Genomic DNA, 17978 nt, shown 5'->3' with positions numbered 1-17978 from the left:
ATAAAAATGAAAGTACATTTAAGGTTAATGCATGAAGAGACACTAAAAATAAAATATATATATAATACATATTAATGACCAGCACTCGGCGTTGCCCGGGATTGAATGATGATCAGCGAATGTTTTACACTCCCATATATTTACTGTCATCAAAATCGTTGAAATCGCTCATTTTTCAAGCAAATCAATTATTGCCTACTCTAGTTGAGGACCTATTGTGGTGCGCTGGGAGGAAGCTGCATATACCTCTCTGCAGTGACTTAGTCCATAATACATTATAGTCTATATTGCACTGTGGAGAATCTGCTGTTGATTTTATAAAATTATTTTTAGAGCTGAAATTAAAGTTTAAAAATGAAAAAGCCAATTGTGCTCTAAATATAAACATTCATTTTGAACGTGTCCCTATCATATCAAAGAACCTACTGTTGATTTTATATGCTGGGCTTTTCTGCTTCTGTGGTAATAAAACTTTTCAGATTCACTTTTGATGTTAGGCTGTATAAGATGTTAACTGTGGTCAAAACCGCCTTTTCCTTCTTTCATCAGATTTTTTCCATTATTGATACTTCTCTAAAACATTCTGATACAAAACCTATCTAAAAACACTGCCAGATACATAAAGTATATTTGTGTGAAATTTCATAAAAATCGACCAAACCGTTTCAGAGGCCACAGGGAACGAACTCATACACAAAGTTCCTTTTCGATAATACTAGAAATAGAGAAGAAACGATCCGAATATCTTTTCAGCTACTAATATAATTATTAACTCTGTCCGAAATTTTCAATTCTGATACATTTACCGATTCCAATTCTAAAATCGCTTAGAATAAAATTAGAATTTCACAGGGGGGAGGGGGATTAATGTAGAGTCCTCATCCATTTTCAAATGTAGATATAACTTTCTTTTTAATTTGACAAACTTCTTAATGTTTTAACAAACTCATTTTTCTTATTTATCTAATTGTGCCATTTTTGTCTCTGCCACTTTTACAGAGTAAATGTTTTTCTTGTGCCATTTTGAACCTAAATCTCACTGTGTGTGTGTGTGTGTGTGTGTGTGTGTGTGTGTGTGTGTGTGTGTGTGTGTGTGTGTGTGTGTGTGTGTGTGTGTCTGTCTGTCTGTCTGTCTGTCTCCATTTTTTAAATTGTATCTTCTCCTAGACAGATGGTCGCTTCATGGCATGCAGTAGCTCAAAAGATTGCATATAGGGTGCAGAATTTTATTAAAGGTGTTTAATTGGTTAAAACAATTGTTAAGGGATTAAAAAAAGAAATGAAAGAAATGACAACTTGACAAGTATAGCCCATGGCGTCGTTGTGCACATGCGCACAATCTGTAACAGAGATTTATTTATTAAGTAAATTTACAAGTGTATGAAAGCAGTTGTCTCTTTTGTGTAGTGGGTAGCATCACCGATTATTGATGAATTTTATTTATGTGTATATTATTATATATTCCTATTATTGGATTCACTCTTAAACTAATTAACCGATCATTATTAATTTTAATTATGTGTGTATGGTTATATATTTCTATTATTGGATTCACTCCTAAACTAAATACCCGATCATTATGAACTTTAAGAATGTGTATATGTTATATATATATATATATATATATATATATATATATATATATATGTATTGGATTCACTCCTAAACTAATTAACCGATCATTATGAATTTTAATTATGTGTATATAATTATATATTATTGTGTCCATTCCAAAACTAATTAACTGACCGTTATGAATTATATGTAATGTATATGTTTGTATATGTCTATAGATGTCATATTCCAAAAATCACATACAATGGTCACTTACTTTGTTAATGCATTTATGTATACAAAGAATTCTATTCAAGTAATAAGACACTTGTACAGTATATTACTCATATGAAAAACTTATGTAAAATCATTGAGTAGTTTCATCTTTATATTAAAAATAAGGTACTTTCACAGTATCCTACCCCAGAAATAATGTACCTGAGCAGTATAGTACTCACATGAAAAAACAAAGAATATCTTACCTGTGATATACATGTTATTAAAACCATAAATCCCGTTAAATATTCGAGTAGTATGACTTACATATGAAAAAAATAATGTGCTTCTTCAATGTAGCACCCAGATTAAAAAACAAATTCTTACCCCCTGACGTACAGAAAATTTAGCACAACAGAAAATTTCATAAATGTATTGAGTTTGTTCATTTTTATATTAGAAAAAAGGTACTTGTACAGTATCTCACACAAGAAAAAAGGTACTTGTGCAGTATCCTACCCAAGAAATAAGGTACTTGTATAGTACAGTACCCATATGAAAAACAAAGGAAATCCTACTTGCGACGTACATAAAAGTAATCAAAACCAAAAGTCATGTAATATATTCAAGTATGACATTTATATAAGAAATAAGGTGCTTCTTTACTATAGCACTCTGATGTAAAAACAAGCAAACTCACTATGTGAACTTTGCTTGCTTGCATCTTGTCTTCAATGATCATGAAATTCTATCTTCTAAAAAAAGGATGACAGGTGAATTTTTTATATATATATATATATATATATATATATATATATATATATATATATATATATATATTACACACACACGTATCAGAGGCTAAAGAATGAGGGTAGAGAGTTGTATGTTTTGATTTCGATTCTAGCTGATAGCATCCAAATCATATATATAATTTTTTAGTTTCGATCTCACTGCTATATATTAGGCTTATTATAAAAATCGATAGAGAATTGTCTTTATAATAATAAATACATAATCTGCATGAATTAAAATATCATATTTAAGCGTATCTTATTACCGGGCAATGCCAGGTGGCTTGCTAGTGATCTATAGATTTTAGTTTTGCTACTTGTATAAAAACAATAAATATTTATTTTTCACTAGCAGCTGGGGAGGGTGGGGTTTGAGAGTTTTTCCGGTGTTAAAATATGCTTAAATATATTTTAATTCATGCAGATTTTGTACTTATTATTAAAGAGCTAATTCTCTATTGAATATTATATTGTACCTAATAATACTGATTTCTAAAGTTTCAAAAAAAAAAAAAAAAAATGACTTGGATGTCATCAGTTAGAGTCGAAACTAAAACATTTACTGCTCGAGTCATGTTTCCCTACTGTTTGAGCTATCAACAGATATATAAGAAAGATTTAAAATTAAACTGCTTCTACCTTTGAATTTGCGCATGTATAAAAGTAATAGAAATATGTCGGCAAGTTGAAATGAACATTTTGCATTTAAACTTGTCAACATATTTCTGTACGCATTATTCAAACATCCAAACAAAGATTTTAATTATAATAAACCATCCTCGGTGTTTGACGACTATTTCCTGTTAATTTTAGTGTTATGTGACCATTATATACAGCATAATCACGTTGACACACCGGTTCTCATCAGATCACCAAAGTTAAGCAACGTTGAGACTGGTTAGTACCTCATGGGTGACCATTTGGGAATTCCAGGCACTGTATGTGCTCTCCGCTTATCTCGGCATTTGTTTCCAGTAGTCCTATACATACACTTCACTTGTGACTGGTATTTAACAATGTCAACTCAGGAGAGGTGTGGTTGGAGATTGCGCACTCCCTGCCACAAAAATTTCACGTGCACACACCCCTTCATGGGTATCCATAGTCTGTCAAAGACTGAAGGAGCTCTATATGTGACCATTAGTTTAAAAGTTTATTGGTTAAATATTTACACATGGACAGACACACATACCTACATCTACTGTTTTATTTATATAAATTAGCACTAGCAATAAAAAAAATTCAGTTTTGATCAATAAAAAAAATTAAAAGAATTGTTAAGGATGTGAATTCCATTATAGAAATGTTGATTTAAATTGAATATATATAAGATATGCATCAAGTGCACTTGAAAGCCAAATCACAACATAATATTAGGAAAATAAACAAATATTTTACTTGTTTGAAATTTAGACAAATATATTTCAGTCAAACTCCATCCTCACTATGTTGTTTTCTTTCTTTTTTCTTGCCATGTTGTAAAGTTGGAGAAAGAAAAGTACAACGTGCGGCTCTTTACAAACAGACTTTTCTTTCTCCAGTTTACAACATGGCAAGAAAAAAGAAGAGAAAAAAAAAAAGAACACATACTGAGGATGGAGTTTGGTTCCGAAATATATTTGAATTATAAATTTCAAACAAGTAAAATATTTGTTTATTTTCCTAATATAACGTAATTTGGCTTTCAAGTGCACTTGATGCGTATTTTATTTTATTTAAAAGGATTGTCTTTAGAATTAGAAAATAGACTAAAATGTCTCTGATTCCGATACCCTCAAAAGTTCCAATTTTACTTTTTATTCTTAATTCCAACTAATCATTCCGACACAAATACACAAAGAAAGAGATGCTAAAAACATTGACATACAGAGACAAATTCTGAAAAAAAATAAAATAAAATAAATAAGTAAAAAAAAAAAAAAACCCTATTTTACTCATGGTTATTATTTACAGTAAATTCATAAATTCTGAAAAAAAAAAATAAATAAATAAGCAAAAAAAAAAAATAAAAATAAGCAAAAAAAAAAACTATTTTACTCATGGCTATTGTTTACAGTAAATTGCTTTAAATTTTTTTGAAATATTTACATTTTTTAACACAAATAGGTTACAAATAAATTTTTGACTAATTTCCGAACGGTATTATGTCACTCATAGTAATGATAAAAAATACCATTTGAAATTTTTTGTATGCTTTATATTTTTTTATTCTATTTTTGACAAAGTTCAAAAGTCGAAACTAAATGATGCCCTTTTCTCTTCTCTGCAACCTCTTTCCCACAAAAGCGACATTGCTAGCCTGTCTCTGCTCTATCATTATTTTCATGGTGAGTGCTCAGCTGAGCTCCAATCTATGGTCCCTGTCTTGCCAAACCTTCACAAAAATAACACTCATTTACCTACAACCACTATCAACAATTTCTCCAATTTCTATCTGTACCTAAATCTAAACATAGATTCCATGAAAAAAGCTTCTTTGCTAGATCTGCCCACCTGTCCAGCTGACTACAATCTTCAAGTCCAATGTAAACAAGTTCTTGCCGAGCCATCCCCATCATCTCAAATTATACCAAATTCCCACTACTAACGATTACCATGCTGTTGTCCCGATGACTACAATAAACTTATTAACCTGTATCCTCGAGCAGCCTTCAGGCCTTGATAAGTGGTGACTCTCTGTGAGTCTCTATTCAATAATGGGAGAGCCAGTCTGTGATTGGTATTTATTGTTACATACTGACAATAAGGAAAAGAAGAAAGATAAAATGCCTATAATTTACTGAAGATGGTTGGGAATCAAGTCCAATGTAAACAAATTCCTGATGAACCGCTGCCCTAAGTAAGACACTTTATCAAATCTCCAACACTAACGTACTGTACACACAATAATCCTTATCCCCGAGTGGCTTCCGGGCCTTGATAAGTGGTGACAACCTTGTAAAAAAAAAAAATATTGGAGCATTTTTTTGTGAAGGTTTGGCCAGACGGGAACCGCAGATTGGAGCTCAGATGAACACTCGATATGAAAATAATGATAGAGCAAAAACAAAAATCTCTTAGTGCAAAGATTACCATGTTGTGGTTCCGATGACTATCGTAAACTTATTAACCCTTTTCCTCGAGTGACCTTCAAGTCTTGAAAAGTGGTGACTCCCTTGTAAAAAAAAAATTCATGTTGCTAATAGCAATGACTACAAAATAAAAACATTTAAAATGTAAACAAAAAAAAAAAAATTTTTTTATCATTATGAGCGACATAATACAGTTGGGAAATTAGTCAAAAATTTTATTTGTGATCTATTTGCGTTAAAAAAAAAAATGTTAATTTAAAAATTTTTTATGCTTACCTGTTTTGTTGTTTTCTTGACACCATTGTATACTTTCCACAAAAGACCCGGTCCCGCACTTGCAATCTGACTGAGAACTTCAAAGTCTCTGGATAAAGGATTGCCTGGCAGCACATTGCTTACAGCAGTTTTTAATTTGTTGAACACGTCCATCTTATGGTACACCCAATCAGAAACTGCTAATTCTGCAAAAAAAATTTAAAAAGAAAGACATTAAATTAAGTGTTGCATAATGAAAAGAAGCGGGGGGGGGGGACAAGCTCTGATAAAGTGACGTGTCAGGGTGAGAATTAGCGGACAAGATGCGCAAATAAATCCATTAAAAAATAGTCAGTTGAACCACTGTCAACAATTTCCACTAATAGGTGATGTCCCTTTCCTCTTCCCTGCAACCTCTTTCCCACAGAAGAAACGTTACAAGTGTGTTTATGTTCTATCATTTTCATGACAAGTGCTCATCTGAGCTCCAATTTATGCTCCCCCCCCTTCCCAAACTTTCACAAAACACACTACACTACAACCACCATCAACAATTTCCACCACTCTCTATTTGTGCCTTAATCTAAATGCAGATTCCATGAACAAAGCTTCTTTCCTTGAACTGCCCACTTGCAGAACTCTGTACCGCGAGGCTGCTTTCCAGCTGATTACAACATAGCTATTTTCAAGTCCAATACAAAACAAGTTCTTGTTGAGCTGTCTCCTTAAATAATCAAATCCTACCCAGTTTCCACCACTACCAAGCATTACGCTATTGTCTCACTTACCACTTGTAAAACTCTGTACTGCAAGGCTGCTTTCCAGCTGATTACAACATAGCTATTTTCAAGTCCAATACAAAACAATCATTATGCTATTGTCTCACTGACCACCATACACTGATTAGCCCTTATCCTTGAGTGGCCTTCACGTCGTAGTAAATGGTGACTCTAAGTAAACATAAAAAAATTAATATGAGGAAATGGAAACTGTTGAGAGTTCAATGGGGGGGTCAACTTGGTTATCTAGAGGTTAAAATTGGCAAGCTGCAGGAATATAATAGAAATGAATATAACATCATGTGGCTCACAGAAAGAGTGTGATAGAAAATAAGAGAGTCCATTTGGAAGCAAGCAGCATGTGAACGTGTAAAATGATATGGGCCGACAAAATATAATTAATTTGTGATTTCGATAACTCTCTCTTTCTCCTTTTTCTACTAGTCGGAAATTTGTAGCAAAGTTCAAGTTGAATAAACGTCTTCAATCAATTTTGTTCGAATTAATCTTTTTTGAAAGTATAAATTACCCTTATTTACCATGTGGTATTCCCTTAGTTTGGAAGGATCGTGCAGAAGTGTGTACAAAGAGAACATGCAGATACCAAGAATGAACACAATTTCTAAACTTTAACATTTCTGGAGCGATTAGGGCAACTCGGTTTTCTGCATGTATATAACACAAAGTTGAAATGCAACAAATGATCGACTTCTTTCCCACATTTTCAAGTTTGATGTAAACAAATTCTTGCTGAGCCGTTCTCTTAAACAATCAAATTCTATCTAATTTTCACCACTACCAATCATTACGATGGTGTGAATAGATTGACAGTTGAATGATGATGAATACTATGAGAGGATTGAGGATCTCCACATACCACCCACTCAGAACAATAATCAATTTAGAAAACAGTAATTCTTCTCCTTTTGTCATAAACATCTTTCATGGACGATGACAAAATAGGACGACTGACGCATGACCTAAACTGACCTTGCTCAAACTGACCTAAGTGCATTCCTGGCAAGGTGCTACCAACACCTACCATTATCATTCATCCTACCAAATGAAGCTTGAAATACCAAGTTTTTTTTTGGGGGGGGGGGGAGATTACTTGAGGGTCACCGTTTATAAAGGCCCAAACGCCATTCTAGGATAAGGGTTAATGAATGTAAGACAACACTATCAGTAATGGTTGAACTTGGGTAGGGTTTAATTATATAATAGGATGGTTTAACAAAAACTTATTTGCATTAGACTTGAAAATAACCATGTTATAGTCGGCTAGGAAGCAGTCCCATGGTATTGTATTCACCAGAAAGACAGATCTAAGAAAAAAGCTCCGTTCATGGAATTTTCATTTAATTTTAGACACAGATAGAGAGTGAGGGAAATTGTTGATAATTGTTGTAGAAAGACGAGTGTTTGTTATGAAAGTTTTACAGGGGGAAGGGAACCATAGATTGAAGCTCCGTTAAGTACTTGCTATAAAAGCGGAGATAGACTCGTAAGATCTCTTCTGCGAGAAAGAGGAAGCAGGGAGGCGAAAAGGTCCTCGCGCACTAGATTTCGAAGATGGTTTTGTACCCTGTCAAGGCAGGAAAGTTACAAGGCTGCCAAAAGTAAATGCAAGGTCCACTTTCTATTATCTTGAGAGTACCCATAAGTAGCAACCCTCTCACCCCCAGTGTGGGTCTATGGGAAATTGGGTACAGATAAAAACGGGAGTTTTCAAACAAATTTGGCTCACGTGAAAAAAGTCCTTGGCCAGTGGTGGAATAAAAGCTTTGAACTGTCATTATGATGTTAACTTTTCGACCAAATGAAAGGAAATGTTGATTTAAAAAAAGAAAAATGGTGACACGCTTGTGTGAGACACTTGTTGCAGCTAACGCCAAGAAAGTCCAGACCAGTGCAGCAATAGAATAATAAGCAATGCAATTTTGTTTATAATTAGGTTTCCGTGTCAAATATAATGCAGAACTGAAATGTCACATGCGTCGCCTCCAGACTTATTTTCCAATAAGTTTTTCAAAATACGATAATTTCTGATGTTTACACGAGGTAACAGCATGTCTACTTTGTCTGTTTGGTACTTCAGCATTTAGTGACCCACGGTTTCCACAAAGTTTTCCCAGGTGTGCTCGATCGCAAAACATTAAACCACTACGAGAAAATTATAATGATAAACAGCAAAGAGATGGAAATAAATTAAAATTATAAACATGTATTTAACCCCAACCCTAACCCGAATTTGCACAATCAAAATTAATTTTTTTATTTCTTCCCATTTATTAAAAAGTAGCCTTCATTGATTTGTATTAGCTGAAACAGCGTGTTTGTAAAATTTGAGAAACGCTCGACCGACCTTTTCTGATTATTTCTATCAGCTGCCGAGTGAGCCCAAGCCAACTTTGTGGAAACTGCAAGTTGGTAAATACAGAAGCATCGTCTGCTTTACAGCATAGTAACTCCAAAATTAATGCTCAAACACAAAACTTATTATTGACGATTAATCATATACAATTAATTGAACATATATCACTATTTGACACATACTCAAGGAAATTGTGGGTTCATACCTTTCCCCAGAGTATTAAAAAAAAAGAAAGCAGTGATATTCACCATAGATGGGTTGAATTGGTTTCCTCCCAAAGGAGGAAGTTTTATGGGAATATCAAGTTTACAAACAGTCCCCAGTTGCATGTATATCACCATCAAGAGAGATGATGTTTAATTTTTGCAGCTCTTGCAGAAATGTGTCAATGTCCTCCTACATACAGCGACTGATATTCCCAAATGGTCACCCATCTGGTACTGACCAGGCTGAACAGTGCTTAACTTCAGTGATCTAATAAGAACTGGTGTGTCAACCTGATTAAACCATATATTCAGAGTATTATTGCATAATGTATGGCATAATCACACTGACGCACTGATTCCCATTAGATCACCAACGTTAAGCAACGTTGGGCCTCGTCAGTACCAGATGGGTGACCATTTGGGAATATCAGATGCTGTATGCTCTCTGCTTATTTTGGCATTGTTTCCACTCATCCTGCACTTCTCTTTCCCGCTGGATTCAAGCAGTGTTGAATAAGGAAAAATGTGGTTGAAGATTCCACAACCTTTCCATCACAATTACACATGCAGCAACCCTTATAGGGAGTATCCATTATCTTTCGAGACTGAATGAAGGCACCGATTGCATAATGGTAACAGTGTTTACCAATGGGCTTGAAGACTGAGATTAAATCCTCAGCTAAGTTATGGTAAAGAATTAAAATAATGGTACATGATGTTTCCTTGCTAAACACTCAGCATTATAAGAGGAGAATCAAGAGGAAGTGGAGTCACCCTACGAATGGAGTGGCACCCTCCCCTACCTTTTGGTGTAGCAGCTTGTTTATAGTCAGCAAATTGGCTTTCTTTTTGGAGGACGGACAGATTCGACAGATTCATTCTTTTTGCGGATTGCTATCCTCATCCTTGTAGTTGTTTATCGTTGTTTCGCCACATTTCGGCACACTCATCCTCTGGCCTTTCTCAGGTGATTAACCGCGATGGGATATGAATGCTGGGTATCATAACTGTATCCCCAGTAATTACTGCCTTTCATAGTTCATTCACTTTTACATTAAAATAAATATTCTAACAAATAAAGCAGGTGCCATGACTGGAAATCAAAAACTGAAACCTTCAAATCTTCAGTCTAATGTTCTATGAACTTAACCTTTTAGATTTTCTTATAAATAAATCTTAAAACATTACCTTAATCTATAATATAAAGCTGTGTGTGTGTGTGTGTCTGGTCACGAATAGGCTCCTATATGGTTGACTATTTTAAAAACTGATTACATATAATGATAGAAGATGTATTGAGACACAGGAATGGGTATGTTTGATCTGGCAGAACGGTGGTTCATAAAGATTGTGGGGTCTGCGTTCGCACCTGGTCCACAAAGTATAAAAAAATTTTTAATCAAAAAAAAAAAAAAAAACGTTTACAAGTGTTTTTGATATAGATGTACATAAGAATACCTTGATAAGCATATTTTAACTTAAATAGGGATGGTATAATAAAATCGTGGGGTCTGCAGAATGGAAATAGGAACAAATTTTAATACAGACTTTTCATATTCATCTGCGTAAGTATATTTTGATAATTATGTTTTAGTTTGAAGAAATATGGTATAATAAAATTATGGGGTGTTCGTTCGCACCTGACCTTCATAGAATGGAAATATGTCACAAAGTTTAACAAGGTTTTTTAATAAAAGATCCACAGAATATTGTGATAAGTGTTTCAGTGTGAACAGGTATGGTATAATAAATTATGGGGCTTATCTATTTTATTTTTACTTTCATCATATTTTGCTTTGGTTTTGATACCCCCAAATTCGAAGCTATCTCTTTACAACCTTTCCTTTTCATAACCTATCATACTTTCACCAATCAGAGTCCATTTTCTGTAGGCTGTTTTTGAACCCAGTCAATGACGGGTACTTTTGCTAGTAAAATATATGTTTGACGTGATGTCATAGATTTCAAATTTACATCATGCTTCAAAACATTGAGGCCCGGTTTCTTCTGTGAAAAGCAACCATTTCTGATTTTAACCAACCATTAAATGGTGTAATGTAAGCTAACAATAAGGTAATTTCAGCTTCTCTTCCAATTTTATTTTCTTTTGATTGATTGATTGTTGCTATTCCTTCTGATGAGTTAAAGGCAAAATAGATTCATTGATTAATATAATAATTAAATGAATGATTTTAGTTACTGTCAAGAATTGTAAATGTCAACGGAATTAAAGGAATAAATTTTAAGATGGTCAACATCATGAAATTTAGAATATAGACTTTTGTCATTTATTTATTATATGCTCTGTAATTACATTGAGCTTCTTTAATAAGGATTGGTATATATAAAAAGTGAAATATAATTGAAATAATCATATTTCCACAGAAATATATATATATATATATATATATATATATATATATATATATATATGCATGCATATGGGTATGGCTCAACGGCTAAGGAAGAAGAGTGGAAAATTGTGTTTTGGTTTCGATTCTAGCTGATAGCACCAAAGTCATATATATATATCTATAAAAGTGAATGTGTCTGTGTGACTGTATACATTTTTCATTCGCAATAACTCTGTTAATTTTCAGTCTACAGAGTCGAAATTTGATATACAGGGTACTAAGATTTGGGAAAATCTATGTGATCGGTTTTCAGCCAGAAATTTGGCTGTTAAGGGGTCAAAGCTCAACGATTTGACCTTTGAGAACTCTACCAAACTCCTCCGACACTTTTAGATATACGTTCCTTGGACATGTATCTAACTTAATAATGTAATTTGAGACCAAAACAACAAATTTTAAGGGGCAAAGTTAAAAAAATTGACCGTTTTTGTTTTTTTATGTTTTTTGTTTTGCTCAGCTTACACCTCCAAACACACGGGCACCCATGCTAGTATATCTATAAAAGTGAATGTGTCTGTGTGTCTGTACATTTCCCTACGCAATAACTGTCAATTTTTAGTCTACAGACTCGAAATTTGATATAAAGGGTACTGAGATTTGGGAAAATCAACGTGATTGGTTTTCGGCTAAAAATTTCGCTGTTAAGGGGTCGAAGTTCAACAATTTGACCTTTGAGAACTCTACCAAACTCCTGACAATTTTGGGTCTACACACTTGAAATTTTAGATATAGGTTCCTTGGACATGGATCTAACTTAATAACTCAATTTGGGCCCAAAACAATCAATTTTAAGTGGTCATAATAGGGGTCAAAGTTTTAAAAAATTGACCGTTTTTTTTTTTGTTTTTTTTTGCTCAGCATACACCTCCAAACACCCGGGCAACGCCGGGCTGAAATGCTAGTATATCTTTAAAAGTGAATGTGTCTGTGTGTCTGTCTGTGTGTGTACATTTCCCTATGCAATAACTGTCAATTTAAAGTCTACAGACTCGAAATTTGATATACAGGGTACTGAGATTTGGGAAAATCTATGTGATTGGTTTTCAGCCAGAAATTTGGTGATTAAGGGGTCAAAGTTCAACGATTTGACCTTTGAGAACTCTACCAAACTCTTCCGACAATTTTTGGTCTAAACACTTGAAATTTTAGATATAGGTTCCTTGGACATGGATCTAACTTAATAATTTGATTTGAGTCGAAAACAATAAATCTTAATGGGTCATAATAGGGGTCAAAGTTAAAAAAATTTGGCCTCTGCGGTCTCTGCCAAATTACTCAGACAATTTCTGGTCTAAACATTTGAAATTTTACATAAAAGGTATTCAGCGATAGGGCAAGCTTTTTCATCGGTTTGGGTCGAAAATTTTTAGTTACCAATATATAAATGTATGTATATTTGCATGCCTACCTAAAACTTTCGACAGAGACGATGGATTTTACCAAGATTAGTATCGTTTTAAAGTTCGACCTTTCATACGACAAATATCGAAAAATTGGCTAAAAACATTAATATCTTTACGTTCAACTAGGCACTTTTCTACAGAGGGAGGGATTGCTTTTTATGCCGATATTTTTTAAAGATATCTTCTCCTTTCGATTTTCTAGCCTTAATTTAAACATAACTCACTTCAGGTTTGGCGGTGGTCGTAACCACAAAGTCGTCAGGTTTTTTGGTGCGGGTTCGAGCCTGCCTTCCTACTACCACTTTTTTTGGGGGGATAGGGGGGGCTCAACATACACATCCAAACACACGTGCAACGCCGGGCTGAAATGCTAGTATATATATATATATATATATAAATATATATATATAAATAAATATTATAAATATTATGTATATATATATATATATATATATATATTGATTCATTAAGTTCAGATATATTATTAACATGAACTAAAAAAGAACATTTCTTAGAAAATGGTGAATACGTGTGTACAGCTTTTATATAAATAAAATTCTATAAACATTAGTGCATCAACATGTAGTTTTGAATAAAGAATTTCTTTATTATCTTCTATAAATCTCACTTGTTTGTTTAAATGTATGTATGTTTTTATGTCTACCTAAAACTTTCGACAGGGGCGACGGATTTTCACAAGATCAGTATCGTTTTCAAGTTTGACCCTTCAGACGACAAATATCGAAAAATTGGCCAAAAAGCTTATTTCCTTCAACCTCAACTTGGCATTTTTCTACAGGGAAGGGATCGCTTTTTTTCGACAATATTTTCGAAAGTCATCCCCTCTTTTCGACTGACTAGCCTTAATTGAAACACTTCTGGTTTGGCGATGGGTGTAACAGCAAAGTCACTTTGTTTTTCACATTCTTTTCCTCCTTTGCAGTACGGGTTCAAGCCTGTCTACTACCACCTCCTTTTTTTTTTTTTTTTGCTCGACACACACCTCCAAACCCCTGGGCAACGCCAGGCACCCAGGCTAGTATAATTCTAAAAATGCTCATTATATTATGAATGGATCTCCCAGCCTAGCAAAAATATGTGACTACAGGGAGTATATACTTGCTTGTCAATATTATTATTAAGTACTTATAGGCTTTAAAACTATTTGACAAAATTCCACCAAATTTGGTATGAAGCATTGATGAAACGTGGTGTGTTTAGTGAAGGTGCCAGGAAATGTTAATACTATTAATATATAATCTATCCCAAGTTACGCCAGCATGTTGAAAATTGTGATTTTGCTGTGCAGGTTGGTCAGTGTAAAAAGAGTTTAAAAGGTCAAGTTGTTGACATGTCAAATGCTGTCGATGGTGACACCTGGAAAATGTCATTCGGTTCATGTGAAAGAAAGAAAGAAAGAGAGGGAGCATAAAAAAAAGAGAGGACAATATCTTTTCGCTTGCATACAAGTGCAGCCTGGCTTCTGATTTTGTGCAAAACAGACGTGTCAAATTGAACGCATAAATGCACCGAAGAAAAAAGAAACGCAAAAAGAAAGCTCGAGTCAACAATGCGATGCTCCCCCCCATTCACTCGTAGACGAATAAAGTAATCCATGCCAGAAAATCGGCGTTATGTTTTCATCAGATTTTCCTTTACAGCATCGATCAGTGAGGGGAAGAATTAATCCCAATGAAGACCAAGAAACAGAAAAACAAGACTTTTGTGGTGTATGTATATGCACAGACACTAGATGCATCACGATTACATACAGACATGTAATAAGAGACAAACATATTAATAATAATGAGACAATCACAAAAGACAAAAATCCTCCTCCCCCGTAACATTACACTATTATTACTAATACTAAAAATAAAACACTTATAAGCTCCAAAACTATTTGACAGAATTCCACCAAATTTGGCATGATGTTCCCTTTGGGATGTCAAGTGTGTCAAGAACAACAAGTAGTTAAAGTATCTATAATGCTACTCTTACTAATAATTACTTAAAAGCTTTCATAAGTGCCAGCAAGACCCATCGAAATTCTACTGAATGAGAAATATATTTAATCAACAAATATGTTTTGATAAAACTGATACTTTTATAGATAGCACAAAAAATTAGTTTTGGGGACAGAAAAAACAACAACATGCAGTAAATATGATTAACTAACATTTCTATGAAGACAGTGTCCATTGTATTTTAAATATACAACTGACCCAAATAAGATAAATTAATAAGTACTAATAAATACTCAGAAAGTAATATTGTGCTACATAGTTCAATACAAATAATAAAATTACATTGTAAGAGACGATTTTAACTTATTCCTTCAGTCCAGAACCTCTTGGCAAACAATGTTCTTTTTTGTTTTGCCCTGTTTCTTTCGAATGTTCTCTTTTTATGACACTGACATCTTTCTTCGGTGAAGAACCATTGCACATCAAAATTACGAGTTCTTTTCTCACACCATCATATATTATCATAATGATATTCGAAAACGAGGCTACATCAAAGGGAGGTTACTCTCATATTCTTGCCCAGGGCTTCTTAAAGCTAAATTTTGCGTATTTGGCCTGCAAATATAGTATTTGGTCTTTTTTAAATACTAAGGAAGGATTGGACAGCATTTATTCATGGCATAAAAAATATTTGTAAATAAATCTCTGGGTAAAATAAAAAGCAGTCATAAAATAATAAAACAGAAAAAAGAAAAACAAACAAAAAAAAAGAATAGTTAATTAAAGAAAGTTTCTTAAATTAGTTAACTTTCCGACATTAACCGCATAGACAGAAGTAAGTACATTAGAAAGCTGTGGCATTTTAACTGCACCAACAGTGTGGCAAATGGTTAAACTTTATAAATATATAGAAAACCAGGTGATCTTTTAAAAGAAAAAATGTATTGAGATTGGTGTGGACTTTTAGATCAGTAATAATCCAGACAATCACAGTTGTATAATTAACAAAAAATGTATCAACAAAAGTATGTTACAAAAGTACACGTCATGGTTCTGACGCCAGAACTGCCAAATGTAATTGTATTTGTTGTTTCTGGCAGATTAGATTACCCAATAACAGAGATTTTTTTTAATGGAAATTACTCCAGACAAGGCATGAAGCCACTTGATGTAAAGAGCTATAAAAAGACCATAAAAATACTACTTCAAGGTCAAAAACCTGCCAACCATTAATGTTAGATGGAATAGATTAGGCACAGGCAAAACGGAAAGAGGGAGTAGATATTTTTTGATGGAGTCTCTCTTTAAAAATCAACCAAAAATCAAGTAATTTGCCAATCAAATAGAAATTTTCACCGATTATCCAATGAAGAATGAACTTTATAACTGTACTTTTTTTTCATAATCGATATTTATTTTTTGTTTTTGCCTACAACCCCCCCCCCTTCTTTATTTGTGGTTATAAATATGCTTAAAATAATCAGCTGAAACTGAAAAAAATATATTGTTTTGTAGGGAGAGTGAAGACTGTAGATAAAACAAAACAAAAAAACAACTGTATACACGTATCAGATTTTAAGGTTGAAAATTTGAATTTTGAATGTGTTTAATTTTTCATCCATTGTTTCGAAGTGTAAAATTTGTTGAATATGTTAATAATAATTATTCTTTCAGATTAGCCAAAAAAAAAAAAAAAATTATATTTTATAATTATTTTTATGAAAAACTACTTTTAAATCTTTGAAAAATGAATTATTAATTTTCTTTTAGTGAGCCTAATATTGCTAACATACAATTAAATAGGAAATGCTTTGAAGAATCGATAGACCATAAAGGCCTACAAAGAGTTGTTCATATTTACAAACACTTGCTATCTCCCCCTTTTCCTTTTTGCTGTGACTTGCGCTTGATTAGTTTAAAGTGTGAGGAACTTGCATATACAACACTCTCTTGTCCAGAAACACTTGGTCCTGATGGCAAGGCAGGTTCAAGACGACCAAACGTGATAATAGATGCAGGAGTTAACATTGTCATCCATCTGGCACTGGCCAGCCTCACCGTTGCTTAACTTTGTGGGTTATGTAGGCATATGTATCACTTATGAAAAAAAGAATTAAATCATTATAAAGTTGATTCTTCACTTAATCGTCAAAACAAACGTTAAAAATACATGGAAATTGACATGACTAAACGACTTCATTTATTCATGTAAAGGCTACTGTAGTTTCTTCAAAACTATCATTAAATTTTGGATTTTTAAATTTCGCCACACAAAATCTATAGACTGAGATAAAAGATGAAATTATTTGAAATCCAGGTAGTTATGCCATAATATTTTTGCATATTCTTACAACAAATCATCCAAAATCTTATTTAGACAAAAAAAAAAAATTGATTCAAAAACCTTTTAAAAAATATATAAATGTTTTATCCATCAAGACAAACATGGCAGTGAATGGTGTTTTTTTTTTTTTGTAAATTTAAAATTCTATTAAAAATAATAGAACAAATTTTGTATTTATTCTGCTTTTCATATGATAAAATCCAGGTTTTTATCTTTCTGAAAAAAAAAAAAAAAAAAAAAAAAAAAAAACGTTGCTTAAGAATAATGGATTTTAATAGATTTTAATTTGTTTAAAAAAAAAAAAAAAATTGGTTTTTCTACCATTTTTTGGCCATGACTAGAATAGATTCTAGCCCGGAAAACAGCAATTCTTCCCTCTTTGTCAGAAGCATTGATTATAGAATGTGAAGACTAAAAGACAAAATAAGAGAAAAGTAAACCCAAGATCTACTTTTCTACTCTCCTTATTATAAAAATCAAATCTCTTTTGTCCTCTCCAAAACATGGCATCACAAAAAAATAAAATAAAATTAAAAAAAATGATGAGTTCTAACATATTATAGTGAACTTTATATATAAAAAGAATTTTTTTTTTAAATTA

At 33.0% G+C, this 17978-nt stretch overlaps 1 protein-coding gene and 1 pseudogene across 5 annotated transcripts in view; one reads left to right on the top strand and one right to left on the bottom strand.

The window, feature by feature from the left end:
• The window catches only part of LOC145293208 (SCY1-like protein 2), a 207101-nt gene that overhangs the window by 119085 nt on the left and 70038 nt on the right, over positions 1 to 17978 (bottom strand). For all 5 annotated transcript variants that reach the window (XM_080139727.1, XM_080139728.1, XM_080139730.1 and 2 more), the window contains exon 2: positions 5912 to 6096. In XM_080139727.1, the coding sequence (XP_079995853.1) occupies positions 5912 to 6096 (185 nt within the window). The remainder of the gene's footprint in view (positions 1 to 5911; positions 6097 to 17978) is intronic.
• On the top strand, positions 3393 to 3509 carry LOC145293607 (5S ribosomal RNA; annotated as a pseudogene).

This window comes from Euprymna scolopes, chromosome 14 (assembly GCF_053919585.1).
Source record: "Euprymna scolopes isolate OS-2025 chromosome 14, ASM5391958v1, whole genome shotgun sequence".
In the NCBI taxonomy this organism is placed as follows: domain Eukaryota; kingdom Metazoa; phylum Mollusca; class Cephalopoda; order Sepiida; family Sepiolidae; genus Euprymna; species Euprymna scolopes.
Note: the sequence above shows the minus strand (reverse complement) of the source record. Positions and strands in the feature narration are given on the sequence as shown.